This window comes from Erythrolamprus reginae, chromosome 5 (assembly GCF_031021105.1).
Source record: "Erythrolamprus reginae isolate rEryReg1 chromosome 5, rEryReg1.hap1, whole genome shotgun sequence".
In the NCBI taxonomy this organism is placed as follows: domain Eukaryota; kingdom Metazoa; phylum Chordata; class Lepidosauria; order Squamata; family Dipsadidae; genus Erythrolamprus; species Erythrolamprus reginae.
Genome location: NC_091954.1, coordinates 114302806 through 114326650, shown reverse-complemented (window position 1 = coordinate 114326650; position 23845 = coordinate 114302806). Strand labels below are relative to the sequence as shown.

At 40.3% G+C, this 23845-nt stretch overlaps 1 protein-coding gene across 1 annotated transcript; it reads right to left on the bottom strand.

The window, feature by feature from the left end:
- Nucleotides 1-2286: 2286 nt before the first annotated feature.
- On the bottom strand, nucleotides 2287-22458 carry LOC139168252 (cytochrome P450 2J6-like). Its single transcript, XM_070753777.1, has 9 exons — nucleotides 22285-22458; nucleotides 16701-16863; nucleotides 13985-14134; nucleotides 11440-11588; nucleotides 8913-9113; nucleotides 7280-7421; nucleotides 5346-5533; nucleotides 4116-4257; nucleotides 2287-2604 (listed from the first exon to the last, which is right to left on the bottom strand). The coding sequence occupies exons 1-9, from the start codon at nucleotides 22456-22458 to the stop codon at nucleotides 2426-2428; spliced, it is 1488 nt and encodes a 495-aa protein (XP_070609878.1). The 3' UTR covers nucleotides 2287-2425.
- Nucleotides 22459-23845: the final 1387 nt, after the last annotated feature.

Here is a 23845-nt window from a genome sequence, read left to right as displayed (position 1 = left end):
ACAGGTTAGGAGCTGTTTCTTTAAGAGGTTGCCTTAGGGGGATGTAATAACGGATTGCACTCTGGGTAATGTAGTTCATTACCATGTGACCTCATCTGTGTGTTCTTATTGGCCATTGAGCTATACCTAGGCTGCTGAGTAATTGTGCCATGCTCTCCAACAGCCATTTCAAAGTCTTAAAAAGAGCCATGCAGCAGCCTGCAAATAGGAGAAATGAATCTCTTTTCACCTGCGTGTAATGGAACAGATTATGAATATATTTTCTATCAGAGAACCTCAGCTTGAATATGTTAGTCTATGAGGATGTCAGGCAATAAATGCAATCTGTATGTTTTACCCATTTCTATGGAGTTTATCTGACTGAGAAAAGCACTAAGTTTGGACCAGTTCAAATCTTTCCAAGATTTTTGGGAGTGCGTTATTCTTCCTTTCACCAGCAGGTGGCACTCTTAAATTACATTTCAATATTAACCAGTTTTTCCATTTCCTACAATGTAAAAATCATTGTTGTTGGGGTTTTTTTTAATGAATCCTGCATTTCAAAAAATGCTTAATCCAAAAATGGTGCTTATCCAATTGGAAAGTCCAGTTTTTTCTGTATTTTAATGATTTTTCAAAGTTTTCCCAAAGTTCTAGGTCACTGCTACTTTTAAAAATATCTGTGGGCAGTGATGGGCTCTTACAGGCTCTTTCCCAGGGAATTTGAGAGCGACACAAAGGCCCAGCCAGTTTCCTGCCATTCCCCCTTTAATCCCGGCCATCTCGGGCTTTTCAAGGCTGCCAGAGGAGCTTGAAAGACAGCGTTTAAAGGGTGATTCGATCGAAGTGTATAAAATCATGCATGGGATAGAAAAGGTGGATTTTCTATTTTCTCTATCCCACAATACTAGGACGAGGGGGCCCTCCCTAAAGCTCATAGGTAAGAAAGTGAGGACAAATCAAGAGAAATATTTCTTCATCCACAGGGTCGTTGGTTTATGGAATTCACTTCCAGAACAGGTCGTGACAGCTGTCAGCCTTGATAGCTTCAAGGCAGGATTAGACAGATTCATGGATGCCAAGGGTATCGGTGGTTATTGAAATGGATGTCCATGTGCCACCTCTATGTTGGTTGAGGCAGGCAGGATTCCCTTGAGTACCATTTGTTGGGGGTCAAGGGAAAGGGATGGTCTTGCCCCATGGACAATTGGTGGGCCACTGTGGGACACAGAATGCAGGACTCAGTGGGCTTTGGCCTGATTCAGCATGGCTCTTATGTTCTTGTTGTGGTTAGCTCTGGCCCTGCTCCTGCCCCAAGGACTGTGGATATGGGGGTGACATCCACATGCTGCAGGCCTGTTTTGCCCCCGGTGGAATCTGCTGATGAAGGCTCCTCTGACCAAGAAGACATGAGTGACAGGGAGGAGGAGAGTGTGGCAGACAGCTCAGAACGAGATCAATTATCTAGCTCCTCCTTGGATTCAGAACAAGAGTTAATGATACAGCCACGCATGCGGAGAGCGATGCATAGGCAGCAACAACTGAGAGATTATTATCAAAGAAAATGAGGCCACCTGTGGTTGGGTGGGGCTTTGGTCATTAGTGAGGCTGCTATAAAGAGCAGCCTGTGGGTTTGGCCATTGTGGAGGATTATCTGATCATTGTGTTTTGTGACTGCTTTACTGACTTTGACCTTTTGTGTGCTGATCTTTCCCCGCTTTGAAACTAAACCTGGGCAAAGTGTGTTTCACTTTGTGAAAGAAGAAGGACTGTGAATTGCCTCACAGCTGCAAGCTAAGTATCACAGAACTGATAAGGGACTTGTATAAATTACCAGTTTGTTTGGAGACGAGTGCTCTTTGCTATACCTAAAGAGGGCTTGGTTTAAGTGAATTTTCATTATAAAGAACATTGTTTTGACTTTTCAAACATGTGTGTGTCTGAAATTTGTACCTGTGAATTTGTGGGAGGAATCTACTAGAGAGCTCGACAGAACAGTTCTTATGTTCAGATAACCACTATTTTATACACTTTAATGTATCTGTCTTGTATGATTGAATAATTACTCATAACTCCTGGATATCTGCTGGAATCCCATGTTTTACTCTGTGCAAGTCCGTGATAACTCAAGGGTCCTGCACACTCCTTAACACCCTCTATGAAATTGAGTTCGACACCCCTGGAATTGAGGCCCAGTTAGAAGGGAGCAAGTGGACTTCGTTAAATGGCAAAAACATAGAGAATGGCCCAGGGCTGATGTTGCCAGAATGGCTGTATTCAAAAGCCCATATTGCAGAACAAGACCAGGTTGCATACACTTTTCTCCCACAGCAAAGAGGGCTGGAGACTTGCTTTATTTTCAGTCAAAAGTTGGAGGAGGCAAACCCAGCTGCTTGGAGCCCCAGTCCCAGAATCCACAGCTGCCATAAAGACCTGACATAGGGGTCTATCGAGGAATTGCACAGATGTCGAAGGAATGAGGCTTCAGAGTTCCTCCCCAGATCGGGTCAAGTTTTATATCTTTTGATCCGTCGGCCAAGTGGAAATTGAACCTTTGCAGAAGGTTGCTAAGGAACAGGAAGATCTCTGTCTTGGCCAAATTTTCTCCCAAACATGCTCGATGACCTAGGAATGGAGAGGAAAACAACAAATCAGTGCTGGCAGTGATTGATTAGAGAAGGAGTTGGGACCAAGCCCCCTTATGACTTGTGGGCTTCAACTCCCAGAATTCCTCAGCCAGCATGGGTCCCTCAAGGCTGTCTCAGGAATTCTTGTATGGGAAAAGAAAGTAGTCTGTAATTTTTAACTCTAGGGAATTGTTGACCACTCCCAGTAAGTATTTAAAGTTGGCTTCATGGGAAAATTGGGGTGGAGTTTCAATGTTTGTAATGGAGTCAGTTCGAGATTTGAGGTTCCAGACATGCTACGCTAGCAAACTGCTATTTCTCTGCTAAAATCCACGGAGTAGAAATGCCCCTGTCTGCAGAAAGTCTGGAGAATCTGCAAGTGTCTCTGTGTGACTCAGAGAACATTTATCTCCCCTCCGGGATGTTAATTGGCTTTGATCAGCTGGGACCTTTATCTCTCTTCTTTGCCTTCAATGGGAAAGTGGCCAAGATGGACTATAATACTTGTAAAAAATGCTTCTTCTTATATAAAAGAGTTTGATTTAAAATAGCAGCGAGTGGGACTCCTCCTTTGGTTTTTAACCTGTGTTAAAATAGCACTTAAGGTTCACAATGCTATACAGCCCTCTCTTTAAGTGGTTTACACAGAGCCAACATTTTGGACACCCCCGCCCCCAAAGATTTGGGTCCTCATTTTACCAACCTCTGTAGCCGCCATAGCATGTTAGGATAGGATTATAATATATCAGGACTTCTAACATAAATGCCTTATACACTCCGATTCCTTTAGCCAGGACAGGACTGCACGTAGGTCACATGGTGAGTCTGCATTTCTGGTGAAATCTGCTTAAGGAAATGACTGGCCATAAAATGGTTCAAGCAACTCTCCTCGGATAACAAGAATGTGTCAGCAGGAAAAGAACTGTGTGATCAAAAGATGCAATTTACATTGCCTGGGGTAAACAGGACGAAGGCTGTGATAAAAGACCTTGCTTTGTGGTAAACAGGAGATAGCTGTGTTAAACAACAAAAGGTCCCAGAAAATTGGCCATGAGAGACATTTGCTCAGTGGAAACTGGTTACGTGCCATATGGAGATAGGAAGGACTCAGAAGTTGTGTCATGTTTTAGAGTGACATTATTGGATGTTTGTATATCACTTGACATGTACGTGTAATCATTCCCATTTGCATATTCCCCCAATAAAAGGAGGTGCCCAGCTCAATACTTTGTCACATCACCCAGAGAGAAATGTGTCCAAGTCTTCTTTCTAGGATTGGTGTTCCTGAGTGACCCCCCCATGGCTGGGTTGCTCTGAGTCCCTCTGAAGACATCGCTCCCCTCAGGGACTTTGCAGCACCTCAAACCTCAACCCATGGAAGCCAGTCAGGATCGAGCTGCCGAACTGCAGGCAGTCGGGCAGAATTAGCCTATGATTGCCAGAAGTTCTAATCGCTCCAATGCATCTCGTTAAAGAATCAATGAAAATGTTGACAAGTTGAACGAGTACCCATAGAAAACGGGATGAAAGCTTCTCGGCAGGTGAAATTCCCGTCCTTGTCAAGGAAATGGTTCGGGTTGAAGGTGAGGGGTGTCTCCCATTCGTTGGGATCATACAAGGCCGACGCCATGTTCGGGAAAAAGATGGAGCCCTGCCAAAAAAGAGAAGGGGGACTTATAAGTTTTGCCTTTCACCCTGAGGGAAGGGGAAAAAATGGTTATATCTGCTGGCAATGGAGGCCGAAGTGAGGAATCCATAGGATATTTCATCATCAATATATGACTTTGAAGAACACTTGTCTAAAACAGTCTTTGGAGAGGGGTGGCATACAATCTAATAAATAAATAAATTACAATGATTAATTAATTAATTAATTAATTAATTAAAAATACAAAGTAGGTTAAACAACCGTCATTATTATTATTATTATTATTATTATTATTATTATTATTATTAACATGGGATTCTATTCTAATAAATCTAATTTTTGATGCTGACTTCATCTGATTTTAAAAAAATATATATTAAGCAGGTTGGTACCTGATGGATGAGAAATCATCAGGAAATTTATTTATTTGGTTATTTATTTATTTATTTATTTATTTATTTATTTATTTATTTATTTATTTATTTATTTATTTATTTATTTATTAACATAGAAACATAGATAATAAATAAATAAACACAGTTCCATGACGTTCCGCTTAACAAGACTCCTCAGTCCAATTACCATCGTTAACTGATAACTCCCTGTATTGTAGCGTGGGCCTTCTCCGGGTCCCATCAACAAAACAATGTTGTTTGGTGGGGCCCAGGGAAGAGCCTTCTCTGTGGCGGCCCCGACCCTCTGGTACCAACTCCCCCCGGTGATTAGAACTGCCCCCACCCTCCTCGCCTTTCGCAAGCTCCTAAAAAACCCCCTCTGCCGTCAGGCATGGGGGAACTGAAATATTCTTTCCCCCTAGGCCTTTACAATTTATGCATGGTATGTTTGTTTGTATGTATGTTTGGTTTTAGAATTAAGGGTTTTTTAGCTGTTTTGTATTGGATTTACATGTTGTTTTTATTCTGTTGTTATCCGCCCCGAGTCTGCGGAGAGGGGCGGCATACAAATAATAATAATAATAATAATAATAATAATAATAATAATAATAATAATAATAATAATTGCATGTGCTTCCTTCTAGAATTAAGGGGAGGAGAAGAAAAGAATGCTCTAGATCAAAGGGTTTCATTTACCTTTCTAATGTGAAACTTCTGGATCTTTGTGTCTCTGATGCAGTATCTGGGCATCCCGATCGAAATGATGTTGCCAAAGCGCTGGATTTCGTGCACCACGGCATTTGTGTACGGAAGATCCTTGCGATCCTCATAGCAGATCGACTGGCTCAGGGGTAGAAGGGTGTCTATTTCCTTTTGAACTTTGGCTGGGGAGAAACAAAGATTTTGCACATTAACTAAAGCTAGAGATGAATAAGCATCCAAGTGTGGTCCCAGCTGCCCATGGTATATTAATGGTAGAAAGCTCAGTCCAGCAGGAGGAGGTTATGTAACTATACCAGGGGTGACCAACTTTACGTTTTTGGACTTCAACTCCCAGAATTCTCCCATCCGCCATGCTGGCTGAGGAATTCTGGGAATTGAAGTCCACAAGTCTTAAAGTTGCTAGGGTTGGAGCTCCTCAGGTTGCCTTGATGTTACCTCCTCCTCTTCTGATTCAGCTGACAGGCTGCAACAGGTACTTTCTCAAAAGACAACTGGGGTTTTTTTTGTTTTTTTCTTGAAGATGTTGGTTGGTGGGACCTCGGGGAAGAGCCTTCTCGGTGGCGGCTCCGACACTGTGGTATCAATTGCCCCCAGAGATCCTCATTATCTCCTCCCTACCAGTCTTCCAGAAAGCCATTAAGACCTGGTTTTTCCAGCAGGCCTGGAATTAGATTGGTAAGTATGCATTGTTTTTTTTAATGATATTATTGCTTTTACTACATTGTTGATTTTATTGTTGTATTTTTATTGCTTTTTTAATATTGTTGTATTTATGACTATTGTTAGCCGCTCTGAGGCTGTTTTGGAATGAGCGGCATATTGAATTAATTAATTAATTAATTAATTAATTAATAGGAAAGTGAACACAAGAACAAGGGGACACAATCTGAAGTTAGTTGGGGGAAAGATCAAAAGCAACATGAGAAAATATTATTTTACTGAAAGAGTAGTAGATCCTTGGAACAAACTTCCAGCAGACGTGGTAGATAAATCCACAGTAACTGAATTTAAACATGCCTGGGATAAACATATATCCATCCTAAGATAAAACACAGAAAATAGTATAAGGGCAAACTAGATGGACCATGAGGTCTTTTTCTGCCGTCAGACTTCTATGTTTCTATGTTTCTAATGAATGAATGAATGAATGAATGAATGAATGAATGAATGAATGAATGAATGAATGAATGAAGCAATCACGTAGACACTTTGCTTAACAATGTCAGGACTTGAGACCATAAAGAGCAGCCTGCATTATGACTGTAAGTTGAGGACTATCTATAGCTAAAGATTTCTTCCAATCATACCCTGTTTCCCCGATAGTAAGACACCCCGGATTGTAAGACGTATCGGGGGTTTCAGGGGGGTCGGCTAATATAAGCCGTACCCCGAAAGTAAGACATATGTCTTATTTTCGGGGAAACACGGGGGTATTGCCGCCTCCCTCTCATCTAGCTGTGCGCCGCCTCCTGCCCACGTCCGCACCGTCCCCCTCTCCATACGTCACTGCGCCGTCCCCTGCACTTGTCACTGCCGCCTCCTGCTTAAAATACGGTAATGCACACAGTATTAATCATACATCAGTAAAACATACACACTGGCATACTGGGGTATCATCTGCTGTTTTGTGGTGAATACAATACTGTTCAGGTGGTTAATAAATGTTAATTTTATGGTTAAAACAAAAAATTCGACAATTTTTTTCCAATATAAGACATACCCTGAAAGTAAGACATAGTGGGGCTTTTGGGGATAAAAAGAAAGTAAGACACTGTCTTACTTTCGGGGAAACACGGTAGTTGTCAACTGCAGATGAAGATGCCGCAAGCAGCTTCAAGCATTGAGCAGAGTTGGGTTATAAAGGTAAGGTCCCTTCTATCTCATCCATCCTATGATGCTTCTCTCACCTTGAATGTCAGGATAAAGCACCATATATAACAATCCCCAGCAGAGAGTGATGGCTGATGTCTCCGTTCCCCCCAGGAAGAGATCAAAAATGCACTGAACCATGTTCTTTTCATCATACTGTGGTTTTTGTTGGTTTTTCGTCTGCAGAACAAAAATGGAGAAATAAATTTTAGACTTACAAAGAGAGATTGCAGGAACTGGGCATGGATAGCCTAGAGAAAAGGAGGGCCAGAGCGGACATGATAGCTGTATATAGGTATATGAGGAGTTGCCACAGAGAGGAGGGGGTCACTCTATTCTCCAGAGCACCAGAGGGCCGGATGAGGAACAACGGCTGGAAGCTGACCAAGGAGAGGTTCAACCTAGAAGTAAGGAAGAACTTACTGACGATCAGAGTGATCAACCAGTGGGACAACCTGTCTGCGGAGGTTGTGAACTCCCCAACTCTGGACACTTTCAAGAGGAGATTGGACTACCACTTGGCTGGGGTGCTTTAGTATTCCTGCTCAGGCAGGGGGTTGGACTTGATGACCTGCATGGTCCCTTTCAACTCTATCAATAAATAAATAAATGAATGAATGAATGAATAAATAAATAAATAAATAAATACCTGAGAAACCTTGAAAATCACCACTTCCTTCCAGTACTTGCCCCGCTGAAATACGTGCTAGAATATATTTTTATTGCAACAATTACAGAATCATTTAGCTAGGACAGTGATGGCGCATGTATTGGAAGGGGCACACAGAGCCATCTCTCTCGGCACGTCACTTGTCACCCATTGTTCTTTCAGGTTCCAGCGTGCACATGTCTTTATCCATGTGGAAGCACCAGAAACCGGAAGAGAAGCTCCCTGGTGCACAGAGGAATTGCTCTTCTGGTTTCTGATGCTCCCTTGCATATGCGCCAGCCAGTTGCTCTTCTGTTTTCCAGTGCTCCCCTGCACCAAAATGGTTCAAGAACACTGAGCTAGGAAATGGCAGTTTAGTTTGCATCTGTGGTTATAATCCATGCCTCTATTTGTCCTGAGAAGAATTTCCTGTTACAGTTTAAAACTATTGCACAGTAAAGCACATGGTGACTGTTCTCTGTTTACTTTGTGCTTCTACGTGTGTTTCCCTGAAAATAAGACTGTGAAGCAGCTGCAAAAAAGGCAAACACAATCCTGGAATGTATCAAGAGGAGCATAGAATCTCGCTCACGTGAAGTAATGATTCCTCTCTACAGTACTTTGGAATACTTTTGAACTTTGGCATGCGCCAAAGCAAAATCTCACGTGAGGTCGAGATTTTGCAATTTTCACCTTCTTTTGACTTCTACGCACGCGCAGAAGTGAAATCATGTCCATGCGCAGAAACAAAATCTCACGAAGGTGCAGGCACAAATGTGGGGCGTGTGCCCTCCCCCGCCAGCCTCCCGGTATCTGTAGGAAAAGGTAAGTGGAGCCCTTCATTGATCCACTCCAATGCTACATTGTCACAATCTCCAGAGTAGACAGTACTCATGGCAAATATATAGCTTGCCAGCTAGGGAATTCTGGGAGTTGAATTCCACCCATCCTGAAGTCACCAAGGTTGGAACGCCTTTATATTATAAGCCACCTAACAGTCACGCAATAGAGTATCCGCTTACCTTCTCTATTTTATCCAGGTAAAAATGAATGAAGTCTTGGTCATTTTCTTGATGGCCTGCTTCTTGGTGCTTCTTGATCTCCTCTCTTATGAATGACTGAATGAAGTCACGTGAGGGAAAGGCCTTCTGGTGAGGTCCTGGGACATGCTGCATAATCCAGGGGAAAATATTGTACAGCTGGTGGAAGAGAAAAAACATCACCTGAGTTAGGCAGCCATATTGATAAAATAAAGAGATAAGGATTAAACAGAGGAAAAAGGAACCAAGAGCCACGTTGGCATGATGATTATAATGCAATACTGCAGGCTACTATTGCTGACTGCCAACTGCCTCCCTAAAATGTCTTTAAAGAATAAAACAAAAAGTCAAGATGCCTCCTGAAAAAATACTTTTGGACAACCATGACATGGATGACTGAGAATTGCTAGAGACTTTTATCTATACAATTTGTTCTTTTGTAGATTTCATCTCTAACAGATTTTTTTGCAAATCGTACATGTATTTTGTGGGGTAATCTATATCATTGTGCATAATTAGTATGTACTCTGTATATTTCATCAATTTTGTTACGCAGTTCACATTTATCCATTTGCAATGAGTCTGATAACAATTCCATCATAAGTTTCCACCATAAGATCCTCTTCTTTAGCCACTGTTATGTTTTCCCACTTTGGAGATTCACTTGGTTACTCATTTGTAGATCCCACCAACTTAGAGAAGTAACTTGGTATCTCATTTTGTTCACCGATACTTCTTGCTGTTTCTCACTTTTTGCCTCCTCCGCTGGTCTCTTCCATGTCAGATTTCAGGGATTCCACCTTCCGCAATGGGGGAATCACTCTTCTCCCCGTCACCCATCACAAAGAAAGGGAAATATTTTTTCACCCAGCGGGTCATTGGTTTATGGAATTCACTTCCAAAAGAGGTCATGACAGCTGTCAGCCTGGATAGCTTCAAGGCAGGATTAGACAGATTCATGGATGCCAAGTGTATTAATGGTTATTGAAACAGATGTCCAAGTGCTGCCTCTATGTTGGTTGAGGCAGGCAGGATTCCCTTGGGTACCATTTGTTGGAGGTCAAGGGAAAGGGAGGGTTTTGCCTTTTCTTTCTGCTCAAGATCCCCATGGACAATTGGTGGGCCACTGTGTGACACAGAATGCTGGACTGGATGAGCTTTGGCCCTATTCAGCATGGCTCTTCTTATGTTCTTATCTTCTTACCCCTGGATTTCCCCCTCTCAATCACTGACCTATCCAAGGTTGAACTTTGCCACTGCTGGCCTCCAGACAAAAAAAATGGACAGCAAGAGTGTAGAATCGCTCTCCTGTACGTGATGGCCAGGGGCTGGATTTTCAATTGCGCTATCATGGATGCCATTTTCACTTTTTTTGATTTATCTCACTGTGGGTTGGTCTGCTTCCCAATTAACCTTTAGTACCCATTGCAGGTTTTTTGACCCACAACCACTAGACCTGTTCAGTGACTGACATTTTGATTCTCATTAGAAAATGGGAAGAAGGGATCAGCTCACGTTTATTTATTTATTATTTAGAATAGAATAGAATTCTTTATTGGCCAAGTGTGATTGGACACACAAGGAATTTGTCTTTGGTGCAGATGCTCTCAGTGTACATAAAAGAAAAAGATACATTTGTCAAGAATCATGAGGTACAACACTTAATGATTGTCATAGGGGTCAAATAAGCAATGAAGAAACAATCCATATTAATAAAAATCTCAAGGATACAAGGAACAAGTTACAGCCATACAGTCATAAGTGGGAGGAAATGGGTGATGGGAATGATGGGGAAAATTAGTAGTAATAGTAGTGCAGACTTAGTAAATTGTTTGACAGTGTTGAGGGAATTATTTCTACAGAGAGAGGCGGCATGCAAATCTAATAAATGAATGAATGAATGAATGAATGAATGAATGAATGAATGAATGAATGAATATTTGTTTAGCGGAGTGATGGCATTCGGGGAAAAACTGTGCTTGTGTCTAGTTGTCTTGGTGTGCAGTGCTCTGTAGCGACGTTTTGAGGGTAGAAGTTGAAACAATTTATGTCCAGGATGCGAGGGGTCAGTAAATATTTTCACCGCCCTTTTTTTGACTCATGAAGTATACAAGTCCTCAATGGAAGGCAGGTTGCAGCATTATCCTCCAAAGTCTGTGTCAGTCTTGTTGGGTTGCGGAACCAAATTATTATTAATTGAATTTATATTAATTTATATTAATTATTTAATTTATAATTTATATTAATTATTAATTCCACTTATTAATTGGATTTATATGCCACCCCTCTCCAAGATAAAACAATAAAACAATAAAATATCCTAAATTCAATTATAAAATTAACTAACAAGTTTAAATCCCAATTTCTCAAAATCAATCACTCTCATTCAAACAATTACATGCACTCCATTCATCAACCAGGGGTAATATCTAATGGTCCCACGCTTGTTGGCACAAGTGGGTCTTCAAGCTCTTGCAGAAGGTGAGGAGGGGGGGCAGTTACTCACAACATTGTCAGAAACACTGAAAATGTTCTCCATAGCTTCCAGCAGGTGATGAAAAGTCTCGTCTTCTGTGGAGAAACGATGACCAAAGACCAGCGCACAAATCACGTTGGAAACAGCGAGGTTCAGGGCGAAAGAAGGATTCATTGGTTTTCCTTCAAGGAGAAAGAGGGACAAGGTTAGTTCCAGGTTTAGTTTAATTTAGTTTAGTTGCAAGTTTAGATTAGTTTTCATCCGTTGCTTCTTGTCCTGCCTTCAGGGTTGACCGCTCCCCCTTTTTTGTGGCAGCTCCTCAAGGAGTAGAAGATGCTATTGTTTCACCCCTAGTCTTTCTCTGCAGGCCCTATACAATCTTTGCAAGAAGCATGCCAATCTATCGTCTGTCGTCTGTCGTCTGTCATCTGTCTGTCTGTCTGTCTGTCTGTGTGTGTGTGTCTGTCTGTCTGTCTGTCTGTCTGTCTGTCTCTATCTATCTATCTATCTATCTATCTATCTATCTATCTATCTATCTGGGGAAAAGATCAAAAGCAACGTGAGAAAATATTATTTCACTGAAAGAGTAGTAGATCCTTGGAACAAACTTCCAGCAGACGTGGTTGGTAAATCCACAGTAACTGAATTTAAATATGCCTGGGATAAACATATATCCATCCTAAGATAAAACACAGGAAATAGTATAAGGGCAGACGAGTCTTCGGAGAGGGGCGACATACAAATCTAAATAATAAATAAATAAATAAATAAATAAATAAATAAATAAATAAATAGATGGACCATGAGGTCTTTTTCTGCCGTCAGTCTTCTATGTTTCTATGTTTCTATGTTTCTATGTTTCTATGTTTCTATCTATCTATCTATCTATCTATCTATCTTCTATCTATTGTATATTATCTATCAATCATCTAATCTATTTATTTATTTATTCTTTCTATTTATTTATAAAATTTATTGGTTCATTTTACATTGTCTGATTGAGTAATATATAGGGTTTTTAGCTGTAGTTTTTTAATGTATTAGATTTGTTTTGTATGATTTGTTTCTATATTTATTCTGTGAACTGGAGAAGGGCAACATACAAATCTAATAAATGTTGTGGTTGACTCTGGGTCAGCTCCTGCTCCGAGGACTGTGGGGGTTGGTGTAGGAGAATCCTCACATTATCAGAGGCCGGTTTTACTGCCAACAGCTTTGGACAGTGAAGCTTCTGTGTCAGGGGAGGATTCTGGGAGTGAAGCAGGATCGGATGAGGAGGTAATTACAGGCAGCCCATTAGCTAATTGCCCCATTAGTGAACCATCATCATCATCATTAGATTCAGAAGAGGAGGTATTCATAGATGCGCGCAGACGCAGGCTTATGATAAGGAAGGAACAACTGCACAAGCATTATAGGAAATAAGGGAGAACACCTGTGTCTGGGGTAATTAGGATAATTGGGCTGCTGATAAATTGCCAGCGTTGTTGCCTCTCGGCGTGGGAGTTTATCCATTTTATGAGAGGGAGAGAGACTTGTGGTTTGCTTCAGGATTTTCAAGGACTTTGTGGAACAATTCACAGTTAAATAAGCATGAGAACTCCTGAAGGGGGTTAGTGGCTGTGACGTCTTCACAGCTGCCTTTTATCTGTTTTGCTTTTGTTTTGGCTTAACACAACATTCAAAGTGTGTGTTTTGTGGGAGAGCACTTTGGCTGATAAAAGTGTTTGGACAGTATTTTTTCTTTGTGATGAACTGCCTTTCCTTACTTTACAAGAGAGTGTGTGTTTGAATCTACAATTTAGACTTAATTGGGGCTTGTAATAATAATAATAATAATAATAATAATAATAATAATAATAATAATAATAATAATGTAATGACTTGGCATAAGCCAGTGAAAGTGGAAAGTGGTCCCAGTGGTACTTGGCATGCTGGGCGCAGTACCAAAGGATCTCAGCGGACATTTGAAAACCATCAGAATTGACAAAATCTCCATCTGTCAATTGCAAAAGGCCGCTTTACTGGGATCGGCAAACATAATTCGCCGCTACATCACGCAGTCCTAGGTGCTTGGGAAGCGCCCGACTGGTGATGAAATATGTAATCCAGCATAGTGATCTTGTTTGCTGAGTTGTATTGGCATAATAATAATAATAATAATAATAATAATAATAATAATAATAGCAACAACAACAACAATATTGTTGTTAACCACCCCGAGTCTATGGAGAGGGGCGGCATACAAATCCAATAAATATTATTATTATTATTATTATTATTATTATTATTATTATTATTATTATTATTTATTGGATTTGTATGCCGCCCCTCTCTGTAGACTCGGGGCGGCTAACAACAACAATAATAATTTCCTTGCACAAAACATGAAAAAAAAAATCAAAGTTTTGGACCTTCATCTTGATCTTTTTTTTGACCCTTTGCCCTCCCTTGCAGACATCGAAAAAATGATTTCAGGATGTCCTTTTTGTCTTAGCTTGTACATTTTGGCAAATTAAAACAAGTATGAAAATATAAATTTTCGGCCGAAAGATAAAGGCCTTTGCCTTTGTAATACCTTCGCTCTTCCGGAATGCTTCCACCAAACTCTCTGCTTCCTCTTGGATCTGATATTGCAGAGTGGTCTTCCCCAAGCCGAGATTCTTCAGGGTCGTCATTGAAAATCGCCTTTGATACTTCCAGGTCCGGCCCGTGGAAAGCAGAAGCCCTAGTGAAACAGAACCGCCGAACAACAAGATTATTATTGGCCTTCTTCAAGTCTTTAGAAATGACAGCAAGGCAAAATGCCCTTCTCAGAATATTTATTTATTCATTTTATTTTATTTATTTTGTCAAATACGCATTGGTGGTAAACAAAGATATACCTGTAATTGTTCTGCCGGGCTCTCTGATAGGAGCCTCCCGAAAATTCAAGGGTACAAATTTCACACACACACACACACACACACACATTTGAAAATTCAAAACAATGTTCTTTATCACAAAATTCAAAATAAACTAAGCACTCTTTTTGTATTGCAAAGAGCACTCTTCCCAAAACAACCGGGTAGTCTGTACAATTTCCCTTAAGCAGTCATTAAGTACTTAGCTAGCAGCTGTGAAGAAACTTCACACCCCTTCTTCCAACAAAGTGAGACACACACACACACGTTGCTCTGCTTTGTTTTCCAAGGCGTGAAAAAGCAACAAAGTCCAGAAAACACAGGATTCCTGACGAACTCCGATCAGATATTCTTCCACAACGGCCAGATCCACATGCTGCTATTTATAGCAGCAGCCCTAATTACTGCAGCCCCACCCAAACTCACTTATCTCCTGTAATATGTTCTTACTTGGTCTCTTCTACACATAATTCTGCGCTTGCTTGGGTCCAAACTGTCATCATCTGAATTAAGGGAAGATAAGGGAGATTGACTGCCTGGGCTGTGTGCCAAGCCCTCCTCTGCCAAGTCACTCCCACCTTCTTCTTCGTCCGAGGAAACTAAACTCTGAACTGATTCTGTCGGCAATAACACAGGCCTGTGACATGTTGAATTTTACCCTGCATCCACCTCCCCATTCCCTGGGGCAGGAGCTGGGCCAGAGCCAACCACAACAGTAATAATATTTATAGACATGATACTAGTAAAAGAGAAACAGGAGATGGAAGGCACTCTGTTGCAGTTATGTATGGCCCTTATTGACCTTTTAGGAATTGGGAGAGGTCAACAGTGGATAGTTTAAGGGTAAAGTTTGGGGAGTTAGATGATGATACTATAGGTCTGGTAGTGAGTTCCATGCATCAACTATTTGGTTACTAAATTTTTGAATTTTCTGCAGTCGGGTTTAGAGTGGTTTACTAAGATAAGATACAGGAAATAGCATAAGGGCAGACTAGATGGACCATGAGGTCTTTTTCTGCCGTCAAACTTCTATGTCTTCTAAATTCATATATTTAATATTCAATTTGTAACTTCTTTAAAGATTACTTCAATTTAATACCTTTTCTAATAGGGAGTGGACATGGCTTGGAGGACATGATAGCATTTGGTGGGTATGACAGGGGAACGATACTGCAAAATCCCCATCTCCACCCCATGTCCACTCAGGGAAGCAGTGGAAGTGATGTGCCGGTGTCTGGAGGCTGTCAGGGTCTGGATGGGTGCCAACAGGCTCAGACTCAATCCAGACAAGACGGAGTGGCTGTGGGTACTGCCTCCCAAGGACACATCCCTCTGTCTGTCCATCACCCGGGGGGGGAATTATTGACCACCTCAGAGAGGGTTTGCAACTTGGGCGTCCTCCTCGATCCACAGCTAACTTTAGAACACCATCTTTCAGCTGTGACGAGGGGGGCGTTTGCCCGGGTTCACCTGGTGCACCAGTTGCGGCCCTATTTGGACAGGGAGTCTTTGCTCACAGTCACTCATGCCCTTATCATCTCAAGGTTCGACTACTGCAATGCTCTCTACATGGGGCTACCTCTGAAGAGTGTTCGGAAACTTCAACTTGTCCAAAATGCAGCCGCGCGAGCAGTCTTGGGCCTTCCAAGAAATGCCCACATCTCACCATCACTCCGCGGACTGCATTGGCTACCGATCAGTTTCCGGTCACAATTCAAAGTGTTGGTTATGACCTATAAAGCCCTACACGGCATAGGACCAGATTATCTCCGAGACCGCCTTCTGCCGCACGAATCCCAGCGACCGGTGAGATCCCACAGAGTTGGCCTCCTTAGGGTCCCGTCGACCAAACAATGTCGGTTGCTGGGACCTAGGGGAAGAGCCTTCTCTGTGGGAGCCCCGGCCCTCTGGAATCAACTCCCCCAAGAGATTTGCACTGCCCCCACCCTCCTTGCCTTCCAAAAGAGCTTAAAAACTCATCTTTGCCACCAGGCTTGGGACTCTTAGATCTTCCCCTGACCACTGAATGCCTTAAGTATGACTGCTGAATGTTTGGTAAATGAGTTAATTTTTTAGGTTAATCTTCTCTTTCTAATTGTTTTTAATATTGTAGTACTAATTGTATTATGTTACTGTTCTTTTTTTATATATACTGTGAGCCGCCCCGAGTCCTCGTAGAGGGGCCGCATACAAATCCAATTAAATTAATTAATTAATTAATTTCCTTCCCACTCCTGGAGAAGGTTATTGCAAAATCCCCATTTCCTTCCAATCAGCTGGGACTCAGGAGGCAGAGAATAGAAAGGGCTGGTTCTTCAAACTATTCAAAATTTCCTCTACCAGTGCTCCAGAACTGGTCAGAATCTGCTGAATCCCAACTCTGGTTCTTACCTGTGTTATTTGCCAATGCTTTGAAAAAGGGGAGCATAGGCCGGCCAGAAACATCTTCAGGGTGGGAGGTGAGACCGTCCTTCACAGCTTGGAAGCCATTTAACATAATCACAGGGTAGGGTCCGAACCACAACGTGAAGATATTCCCATAGATCTTGGACATCTGTTAGAAAAACGATCCCATATGGTCTTTAAGATTCCTGGGCATGACTTTGGTGACTATATTACTGTTCTGTCGGGCTCTCTGGTAGACTCCTCCCAAAAATTCACAGGTACAAATTTCAGACACACACACGTTTGAAAATTCAAAACAATGTTCTTTATAATGAAAATTCACTTAAACTAAGCCCTCTTTTGGTATAGCAAAGAGCACTGGTCTCCAAACAAACTGGTAATTTGTACAAGTCCCTTATCAGTTCTGTGATACTTAGCTTGCAGCTGTGAGGCAATTCACAGTCCTTCTTCTTTCACAAAGTGAAACACACTTTGCTCTGGTTTAGTTTCAAAGCGGGGAAAAATCAGCACACAAAAGGTCAAAGTCAATAAAGCAGTCACGAAACACAATGATCAGATAATCCTCCACAATGACCAAACCAACAGGCTGCTCTTTATAGCAGCCTCACTAATGACCACAGCCCCACCCAACCACAGGTGGACTCATTTTCTTTGATAATAATCTCTCAGTTGTTGCTGCCTATGCATCGCTCTCCGCATGCGTGGCTGTATCATTAACTCTTGTTCTGAATCCAAGGAGGAGCTAGATAATTGATCTCCTTCTGAGCTGTCTGCCACACTCTCCTCCTCCCTGTCACTCATGTCTTCTTGATCAGAGGAGCCTTCATCAGCAGATTTTACCGGAGGGGGGGAACAGGCCTGCAGCATGTGGATGTCTCCCCCACATCCACAGTCCTTGGGGCAGGAACTGGGGCAGAGCTAACCACAACAATTACTTTATTTCCATTTGAATATCATTAAATTCATTAAAGATAGAAGAGAGGGGGGAGGGAGGGCACTGTGGAATTAAACAACAGACACAAGGGAATGTGCAAACGTTTCGATTCTTTGAAAGATTTCATTCAGTTAGATCGTTTTTTAAAAAGAAAGCAGGGAGAGAGGCATCAATTTGAAGGGAAAAAATGTGGATTGTGTTGTGAACAAAGTTAAGTGGAATAAGGAGATTTTCAATTTTGATGGAAAGTTGCTGTGTACGACATCCATTTTAATTTGCACCCGGCCAAATAACACATCCTTATATTCAGAGCAGAGCAAGTGATATGGCACTCACTTTAGCAAGCATAAAAAATAGTTAACAGGCCTAAATAAAATAGACAGAATAGAATAGAATTATTTATTGGCCAAGTGTGATTGCACACACAAGGAATTTGTCATTGGTGCAGATGCTCTCAGTGTACATAAAAGAAAAAAAGACATTTGTTGAGAATCAGGAGGTACAACATTTAATGTTTGTCATAGGAGGTGGTGGCTTATAGGTCATGTGACTGGCTTAAAGGTGGTCAACTTGACGTCACTCACATCAAGGGTTTGGGTTAGTGGTTAGGATGCCTGGCCTCTCCTCGCCTCAGAGAGATACAAATTCCCTATTTATTTACTGTTACTGAACATCAAAAAATAATATTTAATTCTATGTATATGTGCCATTTGCATACATACATATTACACACAGGCACACAAAAATAGACATTATCGGCACTTGCTTGCAGCAGATCCACTGCTCGCGGCAGCTCCATCTGCTCCCATCCTCTCCCGTCTAATCCTGTCCGCTGCCGTCAACTCCTGTCCGCTCACGGCAGAGCAAGTGACGGCTGTCATCTTATTTTCCAGTTTCTGGGCCTTTTTGCTTCTGCGTATGTGCAAAAAATCATTGTTGTTAATGGCGAGTATTCTGAGCAGAGACAGGTTACAAGTGGTGTACCACAAGGGTCTGTTCTGGTTCCTATTCTTTTTAATATGTTTGTGAGTGACATAGGGGAAGGTCTGGTAGGGAAGGTTTGCCTATTTGCCGATGACTCTAAAGTGTGCAATAGGGTTGATATTCCTGGAGGCGTCTGTAATATGGCAAGTGATTTAGCTTTACTAGATAAATGGTCAAAGCAATGGAAACTGCAGTTTAATGTTTCCACATGTAAAATAATGGACTTGGGGAAAAGGAATCCTCAATCTGGGTATTGTATTGGCAGTCCTGTGTTAGAAAAAAAATTCAGAAGAGAAGGATTTAGAGGTAGTGATTTCTGATAGTCTCAAAATGGGTGAACAGTGCATATCCCGGGCACCTAAACACCTGACATGAACTGTACTTCAACAAATGGGCCGCAGCGAAGGAACTGGGACGGAGGGACCATGGCCGGGGCAAAAGGATGAGAGCGGGCCAGTTGATGAGAAAAGCTGGTGAGCGCGGAGGTGAAACCCTGGAGAAGAAGCAGACTAGGAGCTGAAAAGTCCTAGACCCCGAGCAGCCATTGTTGAACAAGACATAGAAATGAAAAAAGAAAGAGGACGGATAGAAGCTGAAAGAATGGAGCAAGAGGCATCCTGGGAAAGATTAGATTTTTTCTTGCCTAAGTTTGACGTCCCAATCTGGAATTTCCACACATCTTCCAATTACTTTGTTGATCTCTTCACCTTGTTATTTATATATAATTTCTGAGAATTTTCACACTGTTCCTCAAGAATGAATGTTTTTAGGCAGTGGGGATACCTTTTTACTTTTACCAATTTCCATGTTACTAACATATCGCATATGTTTCAGGGTACAAAATGACCACAGATATGGACGTCAGAAGAGGACCAACAGAAAAGGCTAAAATTTTACCTCAAGATTTGTTGGGGTTTTTTTTTGCTATTATTGTGTTTATCAAAAGAGGGCCAAAGAGAAGAAGCTAAAAATTTACCTCAAGGTTAGGTTGGGTTATTAGTGTGTTATCAAAAGAGATCAACATTTGTTGAATTAGAAAATACGGTGAAAATACGAACAGTAGCTCTTACGATAAAGAAAAAACAGATTTCACCACCACTCTCTTTGGCTGCAACACAAAAGCCACAATGTCACTTAGCAATAAATTATAGGTTCTCAACTTATTTATTCATTCATTCATTCATTCATTCATCATTCATTCATTCATTCATTCATCATTCATTCATTCATTCATTCATTCATTTATTCATTTATTCATTTATTCATTTATTCATTTATTCATTTATTCATTTATTCATTTATTCATTTATTCATTGGAATATGCCGCCTCTCTCCAAAGACTCATGGTTGTTTACAAAATGTATAGTGGGCTTGTTTGAATGGGCATGTGTGTATGCTAATAGACTTTTTTAGTTTTTTAAATGTAATTCTTAATTTTAATTTTAATTAATCCTACCTCAATGTACAGTATACAATTTTTATATGTTGTTAGCCATCCCGAGTCTTCGAAGAGCGGCGGCATATAAATTTAATAAATAATAATAATAATAATGTAAGGAAAACAATAAGAATCCAAATTTAAAATCAAACAACTAATTTAAAAAACCCCAATCTTTAAAACATCGTTCACATAGTTTATGACCCTAATTGAGCCCAAAAATTTCAGTTCCTGATACATCTGTTTAAATGGTTTTTGCCCTGTTTTTACAATTTTTCTTGCCATTATTTAGTGAGTCACTGCAGTGTATAAGTTAGTCACGTAGTTGTTAAATAAACCCCATTGAATCTGCTTATCAGAAGGGCGCAAAAAGGTATCACATGACCTCAGGACCCAGCAACGGTTATAAATATGAACCCGTTGCCAAGCATCTGAATTTTGATTCCGCGACCATGGAGATTCTGCAAAAATCATAACTGTGAAAAATGGTCATAAGTCACATTTTTCAATGCCATTATAACCTTGAATGCTCACTAAATGAACGGTTGTAAGTCAAGGACTAACTTGTATTGTTCTGTTCTGTTGTACAATAATTCCAAATTTTATAGTATTCTGAGTCTTTTTTATTTCTTAATTTTAATGTCAGCATATCTGCCTCTGACAATCCATGATTTTCTTAATCAGTATTTGTTCATCTGGTAGTTTACTTTGTTTCCAATTTTGTGCTATTGTAATTCTAGCTGCAGTACATGTAACATTAAATAATAGTGTTTTGTTCCATGTTTTGGTCTATTATTCCCAATAAGAATGCTTCTGGTTTTTTATTTATTTTCAATTTAGTCGTTTCCATGTCAATCAGCTGATGAAAGGGATAGAAAATTCTTTTTTAAAAAAATAATAGTTTATTTATTAAATTAATGAAAAAGGGAGGGGAATATAAACAGGAAAAGAAAAAGGGAAAGGGGAAAGGATACAGAATAAAATAGTTTAGGAAAATAATAGAATTATACATAGTAACACATAAAAAATTTTACATCAATAGTCTATTTCTCAGACCATGTAAGTAAAAGATATCCTTGTTGTTACCATTTATATCTTATGTTATATTTGTAATTCATGCCTTTAATTTCCAATGCGTATATATATATTGGTTAGTAGAAAGTGATTTGGGAAAAGGAAAAAAGATTAAGAAGTATTGAGGGGGGTAAATCTGCGTGTGACACAGACTTTTTTAGGTGGTATAGTAGAATAATAGGGGGTGAATATGTAAGGTGTAATAAATGTATTTTTGTATGAGAAAAAAGGTGTGAGAATTGATATAGGAATTGATGAGTATTTGCATTGATATATTATGTAGTGTGTAAAAATTTCTATTTGGTTTAAAGACGAATAAAGAGAGATATGATATAAAATCTTTTTCAAATTGGATTTCAGTTTAGTTGGTTTTGGAATTATTTTGTAGGTTGGTTTTGTTTCGGCTTAGAACGGTCAAAGATGAGATAGGCTTATAGAATAGAATAGAATTTTTTTTTATTGGCCAAGTGTGATTGGACACACAAGGAATTTGTCTTGGTGCAGATGCTCTCAGCATACATAAAATAAAATATACATTTGTCAAGGATCATGTGGTACAACACTTAATGATTGTCATAGGGGTCAAATAAGCAATGAAGAAGCAATATTAATAAAAATCTTAGGATATAAGCAACAAGTTACAGTCATACAGTCAACATGGGAGGAAATGGGTGAAAGGAATGATGAGAAAAACTAGTAGAATAGAAGTGCAGATTTAGTAGAAAGTCTGACAGTGTTGAGGGAATTATTTGTTTAGTAGAGTGAGGGCGTTCGGAAAAATACTGTTCTTGTGTCTAGTTGTCTTGGTGTGCAGTGCTCTGTAGCGATGTTTTGAGGGTGGGAGTTGAAACAATTTGTGTCCAGGATGTGAGGGGTCAGTAAATATTTATTACTTTCATGATATAAAAATTTGATATTTTTTTTGCTATGACCCATTTGTACCAATTGTCCCATATTTTATAGTGGTCTGAGTCTTTTTTTATTTTGCATTTCCATCGCTATTTTGGACATCTCCGTGCACTCCATAATTTTAGCAATGACTACCAATACTGATGGGGCTTTTTCTTGTTTCCAAAAGAGGGCATATGAAATTATTGCTGCAGTCAGAATTTGTAAGATAAGATATAGAAATTTCTTACCTCCGTCAAGACCTCCCGGCTGACTTGAAAAAATTTGGGGTGCCATAAGCACCCGATGAAAGGCAGAGGGGTCGGTCCAGGTGGGTAGAGTCTTCTCTGAAAGTGGAGCTTCACCAGTTGGACAGCTAGGAAGCAGAGGGCGAGCAGCAGGAAAATCAAGTTTAGGGCCAACATTTCGGCACAGCTTCTCCAAGGAATCTTCTCTGTGATAAGACTTTGTCTGCAAAATCGTTTGCTCCTCTAATTAATATTGTTCCCATGGGCGGGATCCTACCCAGAGGATTAAAATTTGTCCTCCCTCTTTGCTTTATCTATGCTCTTGGAGCATTTTCCTCTTGGAAAATTATATTGGCTGAATGATCAAGAAGAATCTGACTTTTATATTATTTGGGATAAAGTTTATACATGGATAGATAAGAATAAAGTTGAAAATAAGGTAATGAAAACGGTATGAATATAATCAAATGTTATTGATATTTTTTGTTGTTGCTAGTGTTGTTGGTTTTTCTTTTTTACCAATTTAACTTCATGTTTATTAGAATATGCAAACAAAATTCTTCTTTTCAATTAGAATATTAGTTTGATTTAAAGATTTAAGATTTTATCCTTTTTCCTGTATTAAAAATTAGAAAAGAGGGGTAATAGTAACCCCTGCTATGTGTTTAAATGTTTGTAAGTTTGTATGTCTTTTTACTGAAAATCAATAAAGTTTTTTTGGGGGAAAAGGAAAATTATATTGTAAGCCTGGATAACTTCTCTTAACACCCGTGTGACTTATGTGGAAAATTAAGCTGTCAGAAAATTTATCCTTATTTCTAGATTGAATCTCTCCTTGATTAGTTTCCATCCAATGATCCTTGTTTGGACTTCAGGTGTTTTGGGAAATAAGTTGACCTCCTATATATTTGACATGGGGCTATCTTGTCTCAAGGAGTCCCGTGGGCTGCAAGGAGATCCAGTAATGGGCTGCTGTCCCCATGGGGCGAGGGCGCAGTGTGGGTAGTAAGTCAGAAGAGAAGGATTTAGGGGTAGTGATTTCTGACAGTCTCAAAATGGGTGAGCAGTGTGGTCGGGCGATTGGAAAAGCAAGTAGGATGCTTGGCTGCATAGCTAGAGGTATAACAAGCAGGAAGGGGGAGATTGTGATCCCGCTGTATAGAGCGGAGGTGAGACCCCATTGGGAACACTGTGTTCAGTTCTGGAGACCTCACTTACAAAAAGATATTGACAAAATTGAACGGGTCCAAAGACGGGCTACAAGAATGGTGGAAGGTCTTAAGCATAAAACGTATCAGGAAAGACTTCATGAACTCAATCTGTAGAGTCTGGAGGACAGAAGGAAAAGGGGGGACATGATCGAAACATTTAAATATGTTAAAGGGTTAACTAAAGTCCAGGAGGGAAGGGTTTTTAATAGGAAAGTGAACACAAGAACAAGGGGACACAATCTGAAGTTAGTTGGGGGAAAGATGAAAAGCAACATGAGAAAATATTATTTTACTGAAAGAGTAGTAGATCCTTGGAACAAACTTCCAGCAGATGTGGTTGGTAAATCCACAGT

Excerpts from the sequence above, each read along its gene's own strand:
- LOC139168252 (XM_070753777.1), bottom strand. The coding sequence starts at position 22,458 with ATGTTGGCCCTAAACTTGATTTTCCTGCTGCTCGCCCTCTGCTTCCTA. Across the intron at positions 14,135-16,700 it reads AGCATTGGCAAATAACACAG|GGCTTCTGCTTTCCACGGGC; the intron begins GTAAGAACCAGA and ends CTGTTTCACTAG. Across the intron at positions 5,534-7,279 it reads GCTTTATCCTGACATTCAAG|CCAAAGTTCAAAAGGAAATA; the intron begins GTGAGAGAAGCA and ends GTTTCTCCCCAG.